General features: G+C 36.1%; 2 protein-coding genes across 3 annotated transcripts in view; both read left to right on the forward strand.

Moving 5' to 3' along the window:
• Positions 1–14,699, forward strand: part of LOC118274583 (uncharacterized) — a 33,336-nt gene extending 18,637 nt beyond the window's left edge. Inside the window, exons 4-14 of one of the 2 annotated variants that reach the window (XM_035592180.2) lie at positions 2,148–2,400; positions 4,539–4,654; positions 6,428–6,560; positions 6,910–7,083; positions 10,400–10,533; positions 10,922–11,087; positions 11,293–11,394; positions 12,664–12,772; positions 13,409–13,557; positions 13,869–13,950; positions 14,425–14,699. In XM_035592180.2, coding sequence (XP_035448073.1) covers positions 2,148–2,400; positions 4,539–4,654; positions 6,428–6,560; positions 6,910–7,083; positions 10,400–10,533; positions 10,922–11,087; positions 11,293–11,394; positions 12,664–12,772; positions 13,409–13,557; positions 13,869–13,901 — 1,369 coding nt within the window. In that variant the 3' untranslated portion in view covers positions 13,902–13,950; positions 14,425–14,699. The remainder of the gene's footprint in view (positions 1–2,147; positions 2,401–4,538; positions 4,655–6,427; positions 6,561–6,909; positions 7,084–10,399; positions 10,534–10,921; positions 11,088–11,292; positions 11,395–12,663; positions 12,773–13,408; positions 13,558–13,868; positions 13,951–14,424) is intronic. The other variant, XM_035592170.2, reaches the window with a different exon arrangement.
• Positions 14,700–15,859: 1,160 nt separating this feature from the next.
• On the forward strand, positions 15,860–21,532 carry LOC118271979 (uncharacterized). The gene is made up of 6 exons (XM_035588264.2): positions 15,860–16,207; positions 18,644–18,766; positions 19,791–19,926; positions 20,275–20,364; positions 20,726–20,867; positions 21,307–21,532. The coding sequence occupies exons 1-6, from the start codon at positions 15,959–15,961 to the stop codon at positions 21,470–21,472; spliced, it is 906 nt and encodes a 301-aa protein (XP_035444157.2). The 5' UTR covers positions 15,860–15,958; the 3' UTR covers positions 21,473–21,532.
• The last annotated feature ends 51 nt before the right edge of the window (positions 21,533–21,583 follow it).

Below are 21,583 nucleotides of genomic sequence, written 5' to 3' on the forward strand. Positions count from 1 at the left end.
TGAGTCAACACTTAATATCTATTTCAACCCTTGCACAATCATTGTTTCTTTTACAACCTTGTGACAATTATAGCCAAGACGTGACGTCACTCATTACTGAGAATTGAAATAAACCACGAAGGAGTTCTCACTTCGTGTGTTTAACTCAAACGTCGCAACGTATGAATGAAAAGTAGGTTTTAATTAAAAGGAGCATGCCTTGCTCCTACCGCAAAGGCTCGACGTTTCGATTCGAAAGATGGCGGGCTTCTAGAAAATTCTCCAGCCCCCTTGACTTTGTGATGGGGCCAAGTTTTAATGATGTTATGCCGAATAAAAGTTGCAGTGTATTTTGAATTTAGTTTTATTATTTATTTTTACTTCTACCTAAGGGCTTGAAACAGGTTTTGTTATTTTTTGGTGAGCTATGATCCCGTAATTCCTTTAATCCTGTAGTTCTTTTTATTGTCATTCACCTTAAGAAACGACAGCTAAATAAATGGATTCATGATTTATCTGACACTTCAGGGAATCTTAACATTTTTAAAACGTTTCTGTAATAATTAACTAGGTGAGGAAGGTTTTCTAAAAGCACAAGATGTTAAAAATACCATAGAATATAATGAATATAACCGAACTAATTGACTTACAAACCAAACCATTGACTATGTATGGCACGACCATTACGATTTATCACAATCACGATACTTCAACCAGAGCCGATTTAATGCATTTATAATGAACATGGCCTGTTGAATTACTCAACTTGTCTATCAAAATAAGATAGATTTAATTGGTCGACTTAATTAGGAAATCTACGATTTGAAGGACATAATTTTAATTTTAGCATACCTATGTTATGTTGACACCGTATACGTACCTACATGTAGGTATGCGCTAGTTATATTATCTGTAATACTAATATATAATGATTTACTTTACGCTTCGTGTGCATTAGTTTTTAAGTTATTTTTTATATAAAATATGTATTAATATATAGTTCAATTGTATGTAATATCTATGTACAGAATTTTTCTATGGGCCTTAGATGCCTGAAGTAAATAAATAAATAAAATTTACCTAATCAACAACAGTTTGTGAAAGTGTACTCTTGGATGGTTGGCGCAGTAGTTGGTGGTGCCGCGGGTTGGATTACCGCGCCGGCAACTAAGTAATAATGGCATTTTCTGAGTAAAGTTACAATTATTAACCCAGATTTTGTAAGTTCAGTGAAGCACGTAAATCTATTGGTCCTGCACCTAACCTCTCACTGCGACTATGGGCCTCCTCTCTACATAAGAGGCATTTACAAATGTTAAATAAAATAATACATACCATGAGTAGGAAGACACCTTAAATAATTATACGTGTCCTAGTGTCGACACTCGACATATATCACATACAACCATGTAATATAGACAATGCTAGGCATAAGAAGATACACGGTATGAGTACAATGTGTCACCTAATTTTATATTCAAATGAAATCTGTTTTACATGAGATACAATAATGAAATCAGCGTAAAAAAGTAAAAGGTTTTAGCACATCAATATTCATTGGGAGCATGAAATTGGTACATGAATCTTATTCCGATATTCGTATGTTATTCAGAAAAGTAAGTCTAGAAAAGAAGTACCTATACAATGTTCTGTATTCGAACAACTTTTGTATGCAAAGTGTAAATAGATTCTGACTAGAGATATGCCAGCATATCAAGTAACCCCTGTCAAAATATATGATATGATGATTCAAAATCTAGTAAAGATGTAGATTACTTTTAGGTTAGCTTGATAAGCTAATGTCTGTATATTACTCATTAATCTAAGGGATGATTGTGGCTAATCTTTAACCCATTGAGCACACCGGCACTGCATTGTACGATCATTCTCTTGGAAGAATTTGTCATCTTTCAAACTTACAATCGTATTGAATAATGGACACAATGGAATACCGCTTTTAAACGGCCAAAAATAACCTGAACTTTACAGACTCTTGTCCTTTCCAATCTCGAACAAAAGTTTATTTATTTAACACGTTTATGTACAAAACGAACACAGGCGGGCTTAATGCCGAATGGCATTTTTCAAACTTCCTTATCTGTTCCAAATCATAACAGTATAATAGACTGTCTCTATCATCTAATTAATTATTGTCAATTTTCTTTTAGTGCCAAAGCCCAAGAGAAGAAAATCCAAGCTAGGATGAATTATTTGGCGGAGTTCAAAGCTAAGCAGCATAAGGAGCGTGCGATGAAGGCGCGTGACAAACAGAACAGGATCAAACAAAGGGTACAAGCTGCGGCTGAGATGGAACTCCGACGTAAGATCACCATGGTGCGCCAGTGGAGGGCGAATGAGAAGAAGAGGGTAAATAGACTGAAGACGGAGAGGGAGGCTAAGTTAGTGCGCCTGGAAAATGAGGTACTTACAAACATACAAAAATAGTTAAGGTTTCTGCTTTTTGTTCATTCCTTTGGAGCAAATTTAATCGCAACCAATTTGTAGTCTAACTGCCTCGTTGGCCGAGTGTTCCCAAGTGCGACTGCCAGACAACAGGTCTCGGGTTCGATTCCCGGGCCGGGCAAAGTATTACTAGGTTTTTTGCGGCTTTTCGAAAATTTCTCAGTAGTAGCACGGAGTCTGGAATGGTGCTCAGTATATGGCAATAGGCTAACCCTTCATTACATGGGATTTAAAACACAAATAGTGAAAAGTAGGTGTATACTGTTGGGCAGAGGCATTACGTGCCGTAATGTCCATCTCTAGCTACCCCTTCGGAGATAAAAGGCGTAACGTTGCGTTGCGATTCGTAGGAGACGCGGTAATTGCAATGAAAGTAAACAGATGATTAAAATAGTGATATCCATCCGTCTTTTAATTTTAATGGTCGTCAGTCTTTTGGTGTAATCTCACGGCTATCATGAATAGTCAAAGGTCACCCTTTCAATTTTCATTCTAAGGGTCACGATTCATTCTAAAACGTGTTTTTAAAATCAAATTCTAAAAAGCAACGGCTGAAATGAACATAAATCAAATTTTTCATAGCGAGCAGGTCCATTCGTATTCACATTAAGCTTTCACCGAACCTTCGCATACTAAAGCATTTATTCCATTCCATAAAATAAAAGTGTGCGCGTACAAATAAAATGATAAAATGGTATTTGCCTGTATATCGAGAACTCCATTGCACTTTGAATATACTAGAGGGATTTTTTCATTCATCTCTGAAGTGCACATCAATATTTAAAATGCATGCTCGAGTTACCGACAAATTCGATTCCTAGTTGAGTTTCGTCCCTGGAGCGATGACAATGCAATGCAAAACATTTTTCATCGAGGTTTTGTCGTAGGGACTCGCTTTTTTGATGGGCTTTTTAAGTTTGTACTGACTTTACCAAAAGAGGTTCTCATTTCAGCTACATTTTGTGTATGTATTAATTATCTCATTACTTTTTACTATATATAGATTGACTTTGTTGATTAATTTGTTCAAGGCTTAGAAAAAAAATGGTTTGTGTCCTCAACCTGATAATCTCTATATATAAAAAACAATTGCTGATCGTTAGTCTCGCTTAAACTCGAAAACGGCTGAACCGATTTGTCTAATTTTGGTCTTGAATTGTTTGTGAAAGTTCAGGGAAGGTTTAAAACTTAGGAAAAAAAAGTTTGTACAAACTTTGCCGGGTTAGCTAATTTTATATGAAAATTCGATACCCAAATACGTAATATAGAATATGTTACCTTATAGACAGAAGGTATGTTACTGTGAGTTAATCTCATTGAACATGTTTGTGGAAAGTGGTTTCTGCGGTTGTAGTGAACGATAGACCAAAGACGCAACCATTATGTAGTCTGCTCTGCAAAATCGTCCTAGTAATTGGTTTTTGTTTACTGAAGGTATACGTTTGATAAAAACGTAAATCTTGACAATGTATTGTAGATTAGGTATTATTATAGGGACGATAATATTATTAATTCCTTAAAAATTATGAGGGACTAAAATAAGTTATTCAATTGCAATCAGAGGAGTAAAGTTTCAACAAATGTGCAGCCTTTAGCTTATGCCTTGTAGAAAAATATATAAAAATGTGGAAAACACATAAGTCTTCAGAAAACACTCATCATGTATAGATATTTCCACTTTTAGCACATCATTTTCCCATAAAAGTCACGTGTAATGGGCCGATGAAATCGCACTTTCATTCATTTAGTATGGTAACATTTTAGAATATTATTCAAAGTGTTGTTTGCGTAAGGAGGCACGGACCTCCGTGGAGCAACCACGACGGAGGGCAGGGGCGGAGTTGATACTCAACCGGCATTTCATATTTTGCCGTTTCATTGATTTCTTAGTTATAGTTGGGAGTGTCCTATCAAACAAATAGTTAACATTAAATTGAATTGAAATTATAGAAAAACTACAATTCTTAACCTTAAGTAGTTACATAGGTAGGGTTGGTTTATACTTTTTCAGGTCTAATTTTAGTAAATGTCAAATGACAGAATCAAAGTTTATCAATCATGAGGTCTATGATATTGGCATTCTTTTTTTGTAATAGGCAAACAGCAAATGGAACGCTCGCATGGAAGCTCAGAACACGAAGCTGCAGGAAGAAGCTCTACTATTGCAGCTGTACTCTGAAGATATGGCAGCTGGAGCCAGGAGAAGAAGAAAGTGAGTATTTTCGAACCTAAAAAAAATGTGTTAGTTTTTGTTTTTTATGGCACAAGGTAATTGACAAACACGTATCATCTTAAGGGTAATGATAAGAGCCGCTTAAGACAACCATAACAATTACAGACTCTGTTTCCAAGTTGGGAGAGTCATGCTTTCAATTACCCCCCTTCCCAATCCCTGATTCCCCAACAACCATTAAATTCCTATCCCCAAAAGGCCGGCAATGCACTTGTAACGCTTCTGGTGTTTTAAGTGTCCATGGGCGGCGGCGATTGCTTAACATCAGGTTAGAAATACTATGTAAGGTGCATCAAAATGTTATGTGCTTCTGTGTTTTCTAGTCGAACTATCTACGTATTATCCAGTATAGAATGTCTGTGCCATCGACGTTCCGTAAAGCAATTAAGTCGCTAGTCGCCGATGTTCATGCTGGAGGGCTAACACCCATTCAAATATTTGTTTTGAAGATGCTTTTCTATAGCCAGCGCGAGGATAGCTTCTAAATTTAATAGCAGATATTACTATACTTAATATTGAATTTTAGAAGGAGATTTTTCATTCCTATCGAGTTTTTGTTTAAGTATATAAGGTTTCTATTTAAAGAATTTTTAATAGAAACAAAGTCTTTGTTTATCCGCTTTCTGTCTTATATGTAGTTGATAGAATGAAATTGGTTTGTTACTGATTTTTACTAAGAGAGCGTTGTCATCATAACCAACAGTCCTATTTAGATAATAACTGTGAATGGAACTTTTGATAAAAGCTTGAAACAATAGTGAAAAAATTGTACGAAATTTTCAACAATGATAAAGTATTGGAATAACAATTTATCATTGTTATACCGTAAGCTTTATCAAGTATTGTGCGGCGATAACGAATTTAAAACAACAATCCATTGAAATCCAATTAATATTTTGTATTAAACAAAATTCTAACTTGCCGAAGTATTAATTGGAATTTATCGAATAAGCGGTGACTGGAGATTGAGGGGTTATAATGAGTTATATATTATATCTGCTTAGCTTAATACGCGATAGGTATTCGAAGGGAGTTTCACAGTTTCCCCACTAGGTATTGAGGATTAGCACTCTGTTCCAAAACTTTTAAAATGTCTTGAAAAACGACAATAAAATTCTTTTTATCATCAAAGTTAAGAACTTCAAGAAACAGGCCGATTCATAGCTTATATCTATTAAGAATCAATTTGGCTAAGCTATTGAAATCCCAGATCGTTGAGACAATAAGCAAGTAATCCTAATTTATGTTGATTCGTTTAGTCTTTATGGCGACAGATTACAAAGCAATAAAGTCCTGATTGTATTCCGAACGACATCTAAATTGCTTTTGTAGAAGTAACGGGAGAGAGAGCTAATAGACTGTGAAATGCTTGAAGTGGCGGATACTGATTGGTCTGTAGAATGCACGATTTATTGCATAGCTAATTTTATTGGACAGCAATTTTGTTGCCGTTGCTTTTTATTATTTGACAACTCCGTAAACTCATTTGATGGTAAGCAATCAGCGCCGCCTATAGTCTCCTATAATACCAGAGTTCCAAGTGTGTTGCCGGTCTTCGGAAGAGGAGGCAGGGATTTAAAAGGGATCTATTGTACTTAATAGCTTATTAGGTACGTACATCGTACTATGGACAAATTCTGGAATTTTTAAGTAATAATAAGTTGCCAGTTAGGTCACAAACTTTCGAAAATAACAGTGAAACTAGCATTTTGATAATAAAAACTAACTTAACTATTTATGTTTGTAAAACAGGAAGGCAGAAGTGTACGCGTACAATACAGATCTAGAGTTGCAACGTATCAGATTAGCTAATTGGAAGCTGCTGCATGGAGGGACCGCGAAGGCGGTACGCCTCGTCAGGAAAATGGGCACAGAGTTTGAAAAGGTAAAGTAAATGAGAATACCTATGTCATTATGTCTACTACTGTACAATTTTAAGTACATAAAATAATAAAGTAATTAATAAACTAGGAAATAAAATTACCAAAGATAACTATAAGATTTACCTATAGGAGATAGAAGATCGTGATGATGATAGGTACATGTTATATTATGTTGTTTTAGATCATTTTTCTAGGACCTTATAAATCTTTTTCTGCTGTTTAAAATGAAAATCATAAGGCATTAGGAGGTTGATTTTGCACCTCGATTTTAGTTGAGCACAATTAGAAAAGTACCTATCATAAACAGCATTGGAAAAGTTCTTAATAATTGCTACTATTTATTTATTTCAGTCGAAGCGTGGTGCCAAGGGTATGAGTCCGCATTTGGCTCATATGATGGCCGCTGAAGCGATGACTCACGCAATGTCCACGTCTGGAGATACTCTTATGATCCTTGGACAAGCACGAGCCAGAATGGATATGGAAACCATTCTACCATTAGCTCCGCTCCACATAGTAAATGAGGTAAACAGATTTTAATGGGATGGGAACCATGATGGATTAAATCATCCAATGACTTCTCCCGCTTTGGGGGCGCGAGGAGTGTCAGACTATTACTGACTAAAAACCACCCCTTTCCTACTCCTGCTTTTCGAGCCGAAGCTCCGGTAAACCCGCTAGGTAGTCCGCAGCTCCGGATCAGGCATAAGCCCTACTGGGCCACATCTGTGGTGGTCTGATAGCGCTTTGAGGCGCGCGTTGGCTGGTTCTGGTCGGGCGGCGAGCTACCTTTGCTCGCTGTCGGCAGACCCGTTCTTAGTCTGGACTACTCTGGACCCATGGAAATATAATAGATAATTTTGACACAGAAGATATGATATAAAGATTACCGTAAAAATATATATTATAATACGTGTATTTTGTCTTTATGTAATCCATTAATATCAGAGTAAATTAATTAAAGAGTTTAAAGAGAGACTCGTGAGGTACGTGACGTATGTTGATTTCATTATATTGAGCGCTTGAAATTAATGAAATTTCCTCGCAAATGTTGTTCACAAATGATTAATGAGTTTATATCTAGAATTGGTTACCAGTTATGTTAATGGTGTTTTGATTGCCGTCATAAAAATCTTACAGGCTTCCCATTATACGGTTGGATAAAGAGAAATTGTAGGGTCATTATTTTTTTTTATCGTCTATCTTTATTTGGTTGGCCAAAAGGGTAGATGACTAATTTTTATTTTAATGTACGTCTTGTAGATTTACACATATTTTTTACTAGCTTTTGCCCGCGACTTCGTTCGCGTGGAATAGTGACTTCCGGCAAATTTTTGGTTTTAACCACATAGTTCCCGATCGCGGAATCTCTTCAAAAATGTGATGTTGAAGATATTCGCATGAACGTCGCTTCAAAATCAACATAATGAGCTCTACGTTTGAATATACGTAGAATACTAACGTAGGGCATTGAAAAAAATAGTTTAAAAACGGACTTAAACTAAAGAAATATTATAATCTTTCCGAACTTAAGATGAAAACTAACTTAAAACTAAAGAAAGCTACGAATTACGAATTTATAACAATTAAAAAAGAAATTATATTACAACCTATCCTCTATGCGGACTATAAAAGATTAAACTAAATAATTTAAAAGAAACGACTTAACTCCGTCATCTAATCTAATCTAATTGATTAATAAATTAGACTGACAATTTTATTAAATAACTAACTACAGCAACTACTAATAATCGTATCAATCAAACTAAAGTACTTTAGGATATAACCAGAAAACCAGGAAAACCCATGCAAATAAACTTATTAATTGACAAATACAACTGAAACCAATTTATTTAGAATATACGAAACAGCAGGACCACTACAGACAATCATACGACTGATAATAATGTTGACTACTACGATAGTACCGAAGCGCTCGGCCGATACCCAACCAAATGAATGTAACGAAACCATAGCGCGATCTATTTCGATCCCAACGCCATCTATCGAGGATAAAGACAACTTGGATTATTTATTTATACTCCGTTCAGGTATTTGTCCTTTCTAAGGTTCTAAACTATATCTGTACCAAATTTCAACCAAATCCGTCAAATAGTTGCGGAGATTAATGGTATAAGCATAGAATAGTGTTCGACGTGATTCTTTAATTTGACATAATTTTATTTATGAACCGATTGACATGAAACAAACACTAAATGTAAATTGAAGCATACCACAATGTATTCGTGAAAACCGCATCCAACTCGGATCAGCCGTTTCTGAGTTTAGCGCGCATAGACACACAGACAAACAGACAAACAGACAAAAAAAAAGTTAATTACATTTTTGGGTTCGACATCGACATAACAATAACCCCTGCTATTTTTTTTATTTTTATTTTCAATGTACAGACAGCACTTTTCTACGATTTTATTATATGTATAGATATAGATTTTCTTACGGAAACAAATACTTTCGAAGATATATTGATTTGAAATGTCGCGTGCCGTCACTTCCAGGTACATTTTATACAAAGAAATGACGTATTTGCTCCAACTCCTAAACTTTGATTGGTTTTATCTAAGTTTTATTATCTTATATATTATGATAAAGTAAAAAATACTTATGTCTAATATTTTTTCGTTACCTTACCGATGGACTAAACAGATTTTTAAACTTCATACCCTAATACATGCTGTGCAGTTTTAGTCCTGCCATTTTGTGACGACTATAGTGTATAATGTTCGGTTTAAAGAAATTTATTTCTTATAAAAACTGTACAGTTCATTAAAAATAAGATATGCATAACAAACTCAATTGGAATATAGTATAGATGTTGTGCGGTGGTTACCACGCAAAGGCTAACGAGTTCGATTTTCGCACGAAGCAACTCTTTGTGTGATCCACAAATTGTTGATTCGGGTCTGGGTGTCATTGGTATGTAGAAACGCACCCACGACTCAGGAGAAAATCCTAATATAGGGCAACATTTTAGAAATGAAAAATGTATGAAGAAAATATTATTAGCTAAGTATGTATGTTTTCGTCAATGTACAAAACATACTAATTAACAGATGTGATGTTAATCAAAAGTTAATTAATCTATTAATTTTCCGCATCATTTACCAACGCCTTACAAGATTCAAAGCCTTGTATAGAATAAAAAAAAAATCGCAATTCGTTTACCGTGATGCCTCTTAAATATTGTAATTTATGTAGGTCCACTTACTGCCGACATGTGGAGACTATTATTTTGACCTCTGTCAGCCGTAAACCCTCGTTTATACAGACTTTTAGGCATATGTTTTGCTGTATAAGGTTTGTAAGTATTCTTAAAAGACAGACAATACAAGAATTCAAAACTTGTGGATTGATGTTTGTCCGTCAATCACGCTGAAACTACTAAGCGGATTTTAATAAAATATGATATACAGACAGGGTATTAGCTGACTTGGGTAATAGGATACTTTTATCCTACGATGCAACTGACAAATGGCGCATGTCATCACACTAATATTATAAATCTAAATGTTTGTTTAGATGTTTGTCATATATGGAGAACGACACTGCGACGACGCAACGGATAGGTAGGGCCGGGGCCTAATATAAATCTCCGACTCACCGCAACCGTATCTGTATCCGTACCGCTATCGTATACAATTCCTGATCGAAGCAGTCCTTTGTGTGACCCACAAGTAGTTCCGGATCGGGATGCACTGTGTTTGTAAATACATACAACCATGACATAAGTCTCATTGTTGTTCTTAATAAAATAAAGTCATAAATGCAGTGTTATTATCTGTAAATGAATAAAATAATGCATAAACCGCTTTGTCCATAGTTACTGGAGACCACCATCAGGGAGTTTGCTCGCCGTCGCGTGCACCGTCTGCTAGTGGACGTGGAGCGAGCGGTACAGACTCGTGCCTCCTTGATATTCTTCCAGAACTTCAAACCACCTACTGCCAAGAAACGGTAAGTAAACTAATATTTTTCAAAGGACACTTTTTTATTTATGATATAATATTTAAGTACATCTAAACTATAGATTAATAAAATACTAAAAAGTCAAAAAAGACATTCGTAATCTTGTTACATTATTACGAAGCTTCATCTTTTTGTGTGGTAGTAGTACAAATGTATAGTACTTTGAACGTAATTATTTTACTGAGCCTAAAGCCAACGTAAGGTTGTATGTTTGGTGCTGTTTTACGTAGAAACTGAACTGAATAGATGTAAATGAATCATGGTATAGAGATAGAATATAGGCTGAAATGGCACATGGTGAAACCCTGTGCTCTGAGAATGCAGGTCGCTGGCAGAAGCTAGCCTGAAATAATGCTATATCCCTAATTATTCACAGTAATAAGCCGCGTTGGGCACACCAAGTGCACTCGGAAATGACGCGGCAGTTCTTCCAACGTCGCGACACTAGTCAGCTTGGCTTTGGTGAAGTTGTCAGAATACCCAATGAAGAAGAAGTAGATTATGAACTGAAAAGTATTAAGGATCGACCGCCTACGCCTGTGGTACGTCTTTGAGTATTGCTTCTTAGTTTTATAATAGCACTGCTGGACTATGAGCCTCCTCTACAAAAGAGGCTTTGGCAATCAATATATTATGTCTAATCTAACATCGTTATAAATATGTATTTATATTATAGACTGCGTAATAAAAAAGACCTTAATCTTTCCCAAAAGTATCACAAATCAACCAGATGTCTATCTATTGCAGCCATCGAAGACCAAATTGGCGGAGGTCACTTTTGTCGACAGAGTTGAGGACTTGCCTGATCCTGTGCCCTCAGCCCTCCCAGAACGGAAGAAATTACTCGAGGTGATCAATCATTCATTGAAAGATTTTAATAATCGTTGACCTTAATTCACGCTAATTTGTAGAGAGGGCGCAATCCAAAATACTTTAGTAATTAAGATTTTTAATGACTTAATGAGACTATCCTTTCTTAGCTACAGCCAACAGAATCCCTAACCATAATAAGTAGTTTATTAGGTGATGATCGTTAAGTACAATCACTAACCAATGAAATTAATGAGTTCTAATAATCCAAAATCTCAGGATCGATCTCATATTGCAACAGAAACTTCTGACAAATACCTAATGTAGAAAAATGTTATGTTATTATGGACGTTTTCAATACAACAATATTTTTATAACTGAAAGATATGTTAGAAAAAAACGAATAGGTAAGCGAAATTGTTGTCTATTATCGCACGTTTGCGAGCTATTTTCCATTTTGCTCTCTGGCTCTTCTCTCAATAATTGACACTTAACACTCCAAAGGGAACTCACGTTAGCGCTGTATTTCAAATTAGTTACTACTACGTAATTGTTGAAAACGTTCAAACAACCAACTAAAATGAAACCCATTATTTACTTGGGTTTCAAAACAAAGATTTATTGACAGTTTCAATTACTTAAATGAAATTCGTATTGTAAATTGAAAATGAATGTGTAAAATGTTAAAAGTTGACCTTTACAGGTGTTATTTTTGTCCTCATGAGAAGGATAAGGAGATCATAGATTTTGTAGTATTAAAAAATATTCATAGTTTAATACCTATATTACGAATACCGAACGAATACGACTGCACAGTTGACGCGGTGGCTGGCCAACTGGCTGCCGTGCAACGTTTCGCGGATTCGATTCACGCACACGACAACTTTCTGTGTGATCCACAGATTGTTGTCCCGGGTCTGGGTGTCATGTATACATATACATGAACTTGTGTGTTTATAAACGCACCCACGATACTGGAGAAAATCCTAATGGGGGGCATTGATTAAAAAAAAACAATACCTAGGTCAGTTAATTATTATGTTATCGGCTTACTCACGTACTGTTATGACGAGGAACTCGACTAGTTTCAAGCCATGCTAGAGGCTCATATTCATGAGCAGCATTCCGCGACACACGACGCGGCGATTGTCGCGCTGCTACTGTAGCAGCATGGCTTGAAACTAGTCGAGTTCCTCGTCATAACAGTACGTGAGTAAGCCGATAACATAATAATTAATTTAGTATGTCTCACAAAAGTTACAATAAAATAATACCTAGGTCAGCTTTCTTAATTCTCTGATTATCTAGATGGTGAACATATCAGCGCGGCTGCTGTCCAAGTCTGTGAGCCAGAAGGTACAGAAAGGCATGGACACCACCATAGGCAAGGTTACTCTGCCACCGATGCGACATCCCAGTAAGTCGATGTATCAAAAATGTGGTATTTATCTTATAAAGTGTAATGAAAGCTATGAACTAAGAGTTAATGTCCCAGATTTCCTCCGGCAATAATAAAATCGAAACTTTCATGAGGAGCAGGGTATTTATAATCAATTCTTTATTGAACGCAGAATTGGTCCGAATGTTGAACTTACCACCAGTTTATCTACACATTATTTAGATATTAAATCCCAGCTGGTAGCGTAAATCCAAAATCTTTATAATGCAATGAAGATTTTCGCTGTGGATGTTACACAACTCTAACTCTGTAATGTGAATTTAATTTACGCTTTTTTATAATACGGATGGCCTTAGGTAAATGTATGCCTCCACAGGCCCGCATCGTACGCAACAGATCTTAGTTTGTCTTGTATATAAACTCATACAACTGCGTCCACTGATCCGCATCGTACGGACCGTATCATTAGCAATACAGCCTACATGCGATGCGTACCGATGATGTCATACGAAATGCGTACGATGCGTGCGATTCATACGATGCGGGCCTGTGAAAGCTTACCTTTACGGATTGATATTGAGCAGAAACACGTTAATGATAATGGTAATGATGATGATAAAGAAGAACTAAATAAACATTATTCCTTTCCCACAGTGGAATGGGGTGAGGCAGTGGAAGGTCTGTCGACGGCTGTAGTGGACAATCGCATTAATGCAGACTGTGGCGATGTGCGCCGGACCAGCGACTTCCTCACGCATAGAGTGCTGAAGGCGTTGATGAATAGTATGAAGTTTGAGAGAAAGGTATCTTACCTACCTATCATTATTTTAGGTATTGTAAACTACGTAGCGAAAAGTATTTTGTTCCCTGTAGTTCATAGGTTTAGATGCATATTACAGAATTGGCAAAAAATGGGAGGAGAAAAACTATGCTTAAACGGGGTGCTTATAAAATTGGAGGCCTAATAATAAGTGCGTGGTCCGTCTGAGTATTGTATTGAGTATTTCGCCTCTTGTTCTTTCTCTTTTTGTTCTCTGTTCAATAGTTAGTCATCACTTGCGAGCAGTAATTATTTATATTTATAATTTTTTATTGTTATTTTTTTTCTACACAGAGCGGGACTATACCAACCCTGAAAGATATATAATTCGATTGAAGTAGAAAACGAACATTATCGTCGTTGGAACTTTTTATTGGTGCGATTTTTGATTTTATTTTATTTTACTTTTTTTAACGTGTGAACAAAATAGAAACGTTCTATCTGTTTTTGTGTGTATTTTTCTACATACGGGCTGTATAAATACAATATAGTTTATTATTCACTCCTATTGGAGTTAAACTTTTTTTGCGGAAGAATATCATCCAAAGCCTTTCTCCCCCATTGGGTGAGGGAAGAGGGAGTGACAGACTGTTACTTACTAAAAACCACTGTAACACTGGAGCCAACACGGCCACTTTATTAACCATATAAGATATTATTGATGTCTTTTTTAAAGAACTCCCTTACTGCAGCTGGCAAAAAAGCCAATATGTAATAGGAAAGTTTGTTCCATAAAATTAGCGCTCTGGACATTTTTTTCTCTAACGTTTAATTACGTGGTGGCTCAGTGATAGTTATCTTCCTCCGTTTCGTCTTCAATTAATGTAACAAATTCACTTTTTATTTTCAGGATCTTAACAAATTATCTTCAGTAGATAATACGCATGATTTTTACGTGCCGGGTGAAATCAAGGACGACTTAGGCAAGTCGTGATAACCAGCGGCTAGAAGAAATACCGTATTGGTGCTAATATTAATTTAATGATGTTTTAATAAATAAAATATGTTTATACTCGTATTTATAAAACGTAAAAAAAGTTTATGTTGTATTGTCGTCATGACTTGTTAGAATTGCATAATATATGTGTACTATGTACATTATATTTTAATGGGAATTGTTTTTTATATACAAGAAAAATACATTAAATAACTATGTGTTTGTAAGTAGATAAATTCATTGTTATGGTTCGTCAATATCATTTATATTTTTCTAATTTTCTTTATTTTTTCTAAGTTTTTTTAGTAATTTGTATATTGATTAATTAATTACGTAAATTATTACTTTATATTGAAATTTTTATGAATATATTTCAATATTGAAATACTTTTTTGTAATAAATTAATTTTTAATTACAACTTTCTTGTTTTATTTTATAGTAGTTTTCGTTTGTTCCTGATTTTATCTCGATAAAAGAATCCAATGTTGTTGATTTGCAGTTTTCTATGACTACGATTATAAGGACAACATTGTCTGTATTGAATTTGCTCGAAAGCTCGATAAGTCGATTCGAAAAAGTTAATTTTCAGATTGACTTGTGCAACTTTTCGATCCCGGCCATATCCAGAATACACTACAAAATCAGGGCCAACTCGAGAGAAATCTTTACGTGGACGAAGCGGAAGCAAGCAATACGATTCGGTCATGCTGGTACCTATTATTGTATCCTAGGTTTTTCAGAGTAAGTATTTTTACTATAAGTAGGATGTCCATGCCCTTGCATTGAAGCAAGATATAATCTATCAGATTTGCTAAACAGTAAATAACACTGGTACCTTCTTACAAAACTATTTGAGCTGCAAACCTCCAATATAGACTAGAAAATTATTCTCCAAAAAGAGAGAACGACTTACTTAATTTCGATGGGTACTCTCGAAGTTTCGACCCAGCTTATTGTTGGAGGGTGCAATTTTGGTCAAGCGTTGCTACGTGATCAGGGTACGATACAATGTACTTATCTCAAGCTTGTTGCCCTGACGAGCTGCTTTCAAATGTAGATTGAAGGAAAGAACAATCTGCGCCCTGAATGTAAAACATTGCAAACCAATTCTTTTCTATTAAGAAGAAACAAAACCGTTTTGTTAATTTTATGGGGACCATGTTTAGAAGAGTAGAAAGTAGACTTTAGAATTAAAATAGTATTCGTTCTGTTTTTATTGTTTTCTTTTAGTTTTCAACTAGGTTTAGTCTAGGCCACAATAAATCCAATAAACCTACTCACAGAACAAGCTTCCCAACCAAAAAGATCCCACACCAAAACCAAGCCAGAGACACAACAAAAAGAAACAAACAACATTTCAAAATAGAAACGTCACACTAAGTCAAAATTGGAATAAAAATGTGAACATAAAAAATACATACCACAACAAGACAAAAAATAGCAGTGATGCAGCTACTACACGAAAACAAAACTCTTTTGATGGGCGTGAAGGATAGAAGCATGAGCACCAACGTGAGCTTGAAAGAACAATTGGAGACCATGGAGGTGAAAGAGAAGAGGTCATCGGATGCATCATTGCTCCTGATGAACCCGGTGGCAAGCGGTGACAATGTTGCCACCGGGCTCACCTCGGCTCACAAACTGAAAGAAGAACTGCCACCGCTCGTGCCGTGCTGCGAAGGAAGAGAACTACAGGTGATTGCTACATTGTTCTGTAGTGTCAATAGAGGTTTGTGGGATGTTCTGAAGTTTGGTTAAATCTTTACCTCAAAGGCAGCATCTTTAAGGAACAGAGTTTAATCAAAACAGTCCAATCGCCCTTAAAACGACCCACTGTCTATGTTAGAGGAGACAAGTTGTTGACACTGGTCAAAAACCATATCTGTCACAGAAACAAGGTAGAAGATTATGATGACGGACATCAATACTTTGCTGAATTCCGATTGTCGTTCTTTCATTAAACCTTTATTTGAGTTCTTCTATTAGATACTTTTAAGTTTGTACTAAATGTGTAACACCAAATTTCATATCTAGGTACCTATTAAAATAGCTATCTACAAATGCATGAAAAGCAGCACCGTAACTACACAAATCAAAGAAATTATCTGCAAAACTTTCAAAACGGACAATTACTTGACTGAGTTAACGCAAATCTTTCATTTATGCTACAGAACGTTTAAAAGCATTCAAGTTGAAAACATTAATAGTTCTGGAACAGTATTCATCGCGGCCATCTTTCAAATTGCTTTCGGGGACTATGAAAGCAATTTTATCTCAACCCCTCTGGGACCACCCTCTAATAACACTGATTTCTTGTGTTTACATTTAATGTTATTCGTTGTAATAAGCGCTAGCTTCTCTTAGAAATAGATTAGATTTATTTGAGCTATTTAGGTTACGTCGATAGGTACCTACTTACTAGTATATTCGGTGAAAACAAACAAGTCATTAGAAGCGGCACTCTTATTCTGTAACTATCAACTGACATGGGAACAACAGGGATTGCCAGAATATGTCAACTTTTTTCAAACATGATTTAGCAACAGAATTATAATTACCTACACACTTCTACTTACCCATTATAAGACCTTATAAAGGACATAATAATATCAACAACGACAATAATAATGAAATGGAAGCAACTCTCATCGTAAAATAAATTCAAACATTTGGATTTCGAAAAGGCTCTCAGGTTCCGTTAATCCCGTAGAACAATCTGTATAATATATCTACCTATATACCATGCCTACTTTATTTGCGGGTACCTAAACGTAATGCGGATTTGTGTTCGGATATATGAAAACAATTTTACTTTCAATCCCGGTTTAAGAAAATAATTTTGCTTTTTAATTGTACCTACTGTGGTGTGTTCTTGTAGGTACATAAGTCCTGTTAAGTCTAAAGGTCTTATTAAAGGTAGTCAAAATAGTATCTTAATAAAGGAGGATGCCAGAGTTTCTATGAAATCTGGCCCTACCTTCCAATAGCTATGTGTGTTACATCATTGGATAAGGAATTTTGAGCTGAATAAAAGTTACTTTGGCGCCAATTTCCAAATCTTAGTCCGTTCAGAGTTATTCTTTATTAAACATGGTAGTTTTATCAGTAGCCTTTAAGAATAGCTACATACAGCGTAACATTTGTTACCTACATCTAAATAAACATAATCAAAATAGTATCTACTTAAATAAACTTCTTAATACATACTGATATTAAAATAGGTACCTACAAGGCACCATGTATGTAACATAGGTACATTCCATTTAGCACTTTCATTCGGCCATTCGGCTTTACCATCGTGCCGGGCAATCAATAACACAATATTAAAGTCTGGTCACCGCATCAAATGAGAACGGTCCTGTCTCTCTGATTGATGTGGTCCAATATACTCGCCTCGTGTTCCACTCGTGACGTACTTAGTTTATTCAACGGAAACATTGATTAAATGTATCAAACAGCGTTACGAAAAACGCTAATGACAGGCGTGTGAAGAAATTGTCGTATTTATTCCGTAGAAGTTGGGATTTGAAGTTATCTAGATGTACCTACTGCTGTGTTGGTAATTAATTTTATGTTCAATCGGATTGTGAATTACGCGCCTAAAACGCCTTTGTGCTATTACACGAGTGTGATCACAGATAACCTTCAACTTACTTAGCTAGCTAAACGTTTAGCTAGGTACGTGTGAAATATAAAATCGGTTATGATTTATGATGCTATACAAGTTGTATAGCAAATCATTTTAGGGGTGGTTTGGGAACTATTCACACACTGTAAGCTTTCCACACTGCATGTATCAATATTAATCAATAATCTTAACGTGCAGAAATGTAACGCGCAGTTTCTGGTTAAAATAATATAGAAACTCATCCCTACCCTTACCCTAAACGAAACGAGAGCGCGTTTGGCGCTCTTATTGGTCGGCTCGAATAACCCAACCAATCAGAGCACCGAACGCGCTCTCGTTTCGTTTTAGTTCAACGTAAAGTCAACTCGTAATAAGGGTACTGACAATTTTAAAAAGGTAGGCTACCTCTTAAATGATATCCAAAATGGAATCACTAAGGCATTCTAGCTCCTACTAAATGTGCAGTACTTGAATGTTCCTCATTGAAATACATTTTCTCACAGATAAACGAGGACCTAGTAAGAAGTGGACTGTCAGCAATTTCCGTGAAACACGACAGCGTGATACAATGTTTGAGCATGTCACGCGCATGTGAACGGATGCAAATACCACCGGGTCTCGTAAAGGTAAAAAATAAACAAGTACCTAAATAATTGAATTTTATTATTCAGGTCTCATTTACTTAAATAATAATCTCACTTAACTACTAGTATACATACAACACCAGATTTTTTTTTAATATTGCTTATCAAATGTTGACTTGAACTTAATACTAGGGCTTCCAATCCCGCAGCTTGAATTCAATCTCGGTATTTGCGGGACTACAAATTTTAAATCCCGCGGGATCTCGGTATTTGCGGGATCCCGCATATTGAAAATAATCATATATAAATAAGGCAAATATAACAATGAATTAATCAACTAACTCCGCATTTATTTAAATATTATTATAAGTGTGAGATTACACCGTTTATTCTTCACAAATACAGCAACAAATACTGAAAAATCATGAAAACTATCTTCTTTATAAAATACACCAAAAAAATAAAATATCAACTAAAAAAACTAATTTCGACTGAAAATAAAAGTTGGTTTATTTAGTTTGTCAGCTAAAGCTTTTAATTGAAAATGTTTGCGAAGGAAACACAACATATCTAAACTGTCACCTGCCAAACTGCTGCGTATTTTAGAAGCAATATAGCAGCAGCAGCAGAAAATGCCCTTTCGGCTTCCACACTTCTCGGCGGTATTCCTTTTAAGGCTTTATATGTAAATGTAAGATATTTTCCCATTGACCCCCCAGATTCATAGAGAGTCATTTCTTTTTTTATAATGGACTCAAGTGTATTAGCGCGATCGCGTTTTTCAGTCCCGCAAATCTCGCGGATCCCGCACCCGTAATCCCGCATCACGCGGGAGTGGAAAAGGACGCGGGATCCCGCAATACCGAGATCTCGGTATATCGAGATTGGAAGCCCTACTTAATACTCCTTAAGCTTGAACAAATGCTCTGTACTTAGGTTTTTGTATCTGAGTCTCATTAAGGAGTCCAGCTCTGGTAAATGCACCGCTCACCAGTTGTTATAATGAACGGAACATATATTATATAGTACTCGTACCTGCCTGATTAAATTGTTTTATTATGGCCAGCATCGAAATTCCTTCCGGAGCCTTCACCGGCCCGACTTGAAGCGTGTTCCGTACCTGCGTCGCATGTCCCCTGATGAACTGGAAACCTTGTTCCGTGGATACGCAGACTTACCAACACGAGGGAATAACAAAAGTGGTGAGTGTTGCTTTTCAAAATCCTTCTAAGTAGGTACCTACTATATTTTACTACTGTATGTATGAGAAGATGTTTTGCTTTATTTATTGTAGGTACCTACAGGCCCTATAGGTTGTAGACTCTATCTATTCGAGTGGGTGGTATAACTAGCGGAAAAAATCCACAAAACAGTCCCAATATTGTGCTGTTTATTTCATAGCACCTCAATCTAACTTCATCGTTCGGGCACACTGCTGTTTATAATATTTCTTGTACCTACCTAGTACGTAGTTTAAATGTTTTAAACTGATTTCTTAACATTTAAATTGTTTATTAATATAACAGATTATAGAAAGGTATCTATTTCAGACGTTCGTGATGAGAAACCAAAGAACAAACTGCCGCCCCATGAAAACGGTCATGTAATAGAAACTGACCAAATCAACAGACCTGATGAAGGTGCGTATATCTTCCCAACAGCTTATAGGACTTCACTGCTGAACTTTCTCCACAGATACGTTTTATAATAATTCTGTCACAAAGTCTTTTTTATTTTATTTTTTTAATTGCCCCACACTAGGATATTCTCCTGTGTCATGGGTGCGTTTACAAACATACAAGTTCACATACACACCCAGACCTGAAACAACAATTTTTGGATCACACAGAGTTGCTCCGTGCGGGAATCGAACCCGCTACATGTTGCACGGCGCTAACCGAGCAGACAAAGCCTTGTTAATTTAAAGTTTCAACCTTAAGCTTTTACAAATAAAGTTGAATATTTTGTTACTTAGTAACCGATTTCTTGGTGTCTGAACAGGCAACGGTGCTAACTCATTACTCCCGATTCTGGAGACGCGTTCTGGCGCCGAGGACGTGCCTGCTGGCATGAGGCTGCACGGTGCTCGGGCAAGGCTCTACACCTCCGTCCTTGCCGGTGCTAGAGTGGGTGACCAGTTGGAGTGAGTCAATTATACTAGTATTTATAAACTGTTTCATTACTTTTGTCGTATCTGTACATTTAGTATGAGTTTGCTTTATGTTTTAAGTAGGTAATCGAAACGAGAACGTGTTCGGCGCTCTGTTTGGTTGGTTTATTCGAGCCGGCCAATCAGTGCACCGTACGCACTCTCGTTTCGATTACTTTAAACGTAAAGCGAACTCATACTAAGGTTACTGAGGACTACCCGATAAATGATGGCAATCAAAGAGTAGAATGAGCGTCAGAAATTCGCACTTAGCATAAAAAGTCTCGATTAATATTTGTTGTCCTTATGTATTAAAATCTGGACTATTATTTTTAGTCTAATCAAACCTGTTAGTGTTTAAAAAATGTATCGAAGGCTTCATTAATTTCTTTATATAATATGTATATTTCACGATGGAATTATTATATTCTAGTGGCGTTTCAACTAACGAAGATTTTGACACACGAGTCCCCGATGACCCAGTTCCCGACGAAGAAGTCCAACTCAACGAGGAACTGCAAATCATTCTCCCTCCGCGCTACGATGACGTCACAGCAGACTCTTCCATCACAACCAACTCCATGGAAAACTACAGCTAAACCAAAACCAACCACACCACCATGTGTTAAGGTACAGATTAGACAAGATCGAATTGTTAATGAAGTTTAATTTGATTCTCAGTATTGGATTGAAAGCACGCCGCAATATGA

Source organism: Spodoptera frugiperda, chromosome 15 (assembly GCF_023101765.2).
Source record: "Spodoptera frugiperda isolate SF20-4 chromosome 15, AGI-APGP_CSIRO_Sfru_2.0, whole genome shotgun sequence".
Classification (NCBI taxonomy): Eukaryota; Metazoa; Arthropoda; class Insecta; order Lepidoptera; family Noctuidae; genus Spodoptera; species Spodoptera frugiperda.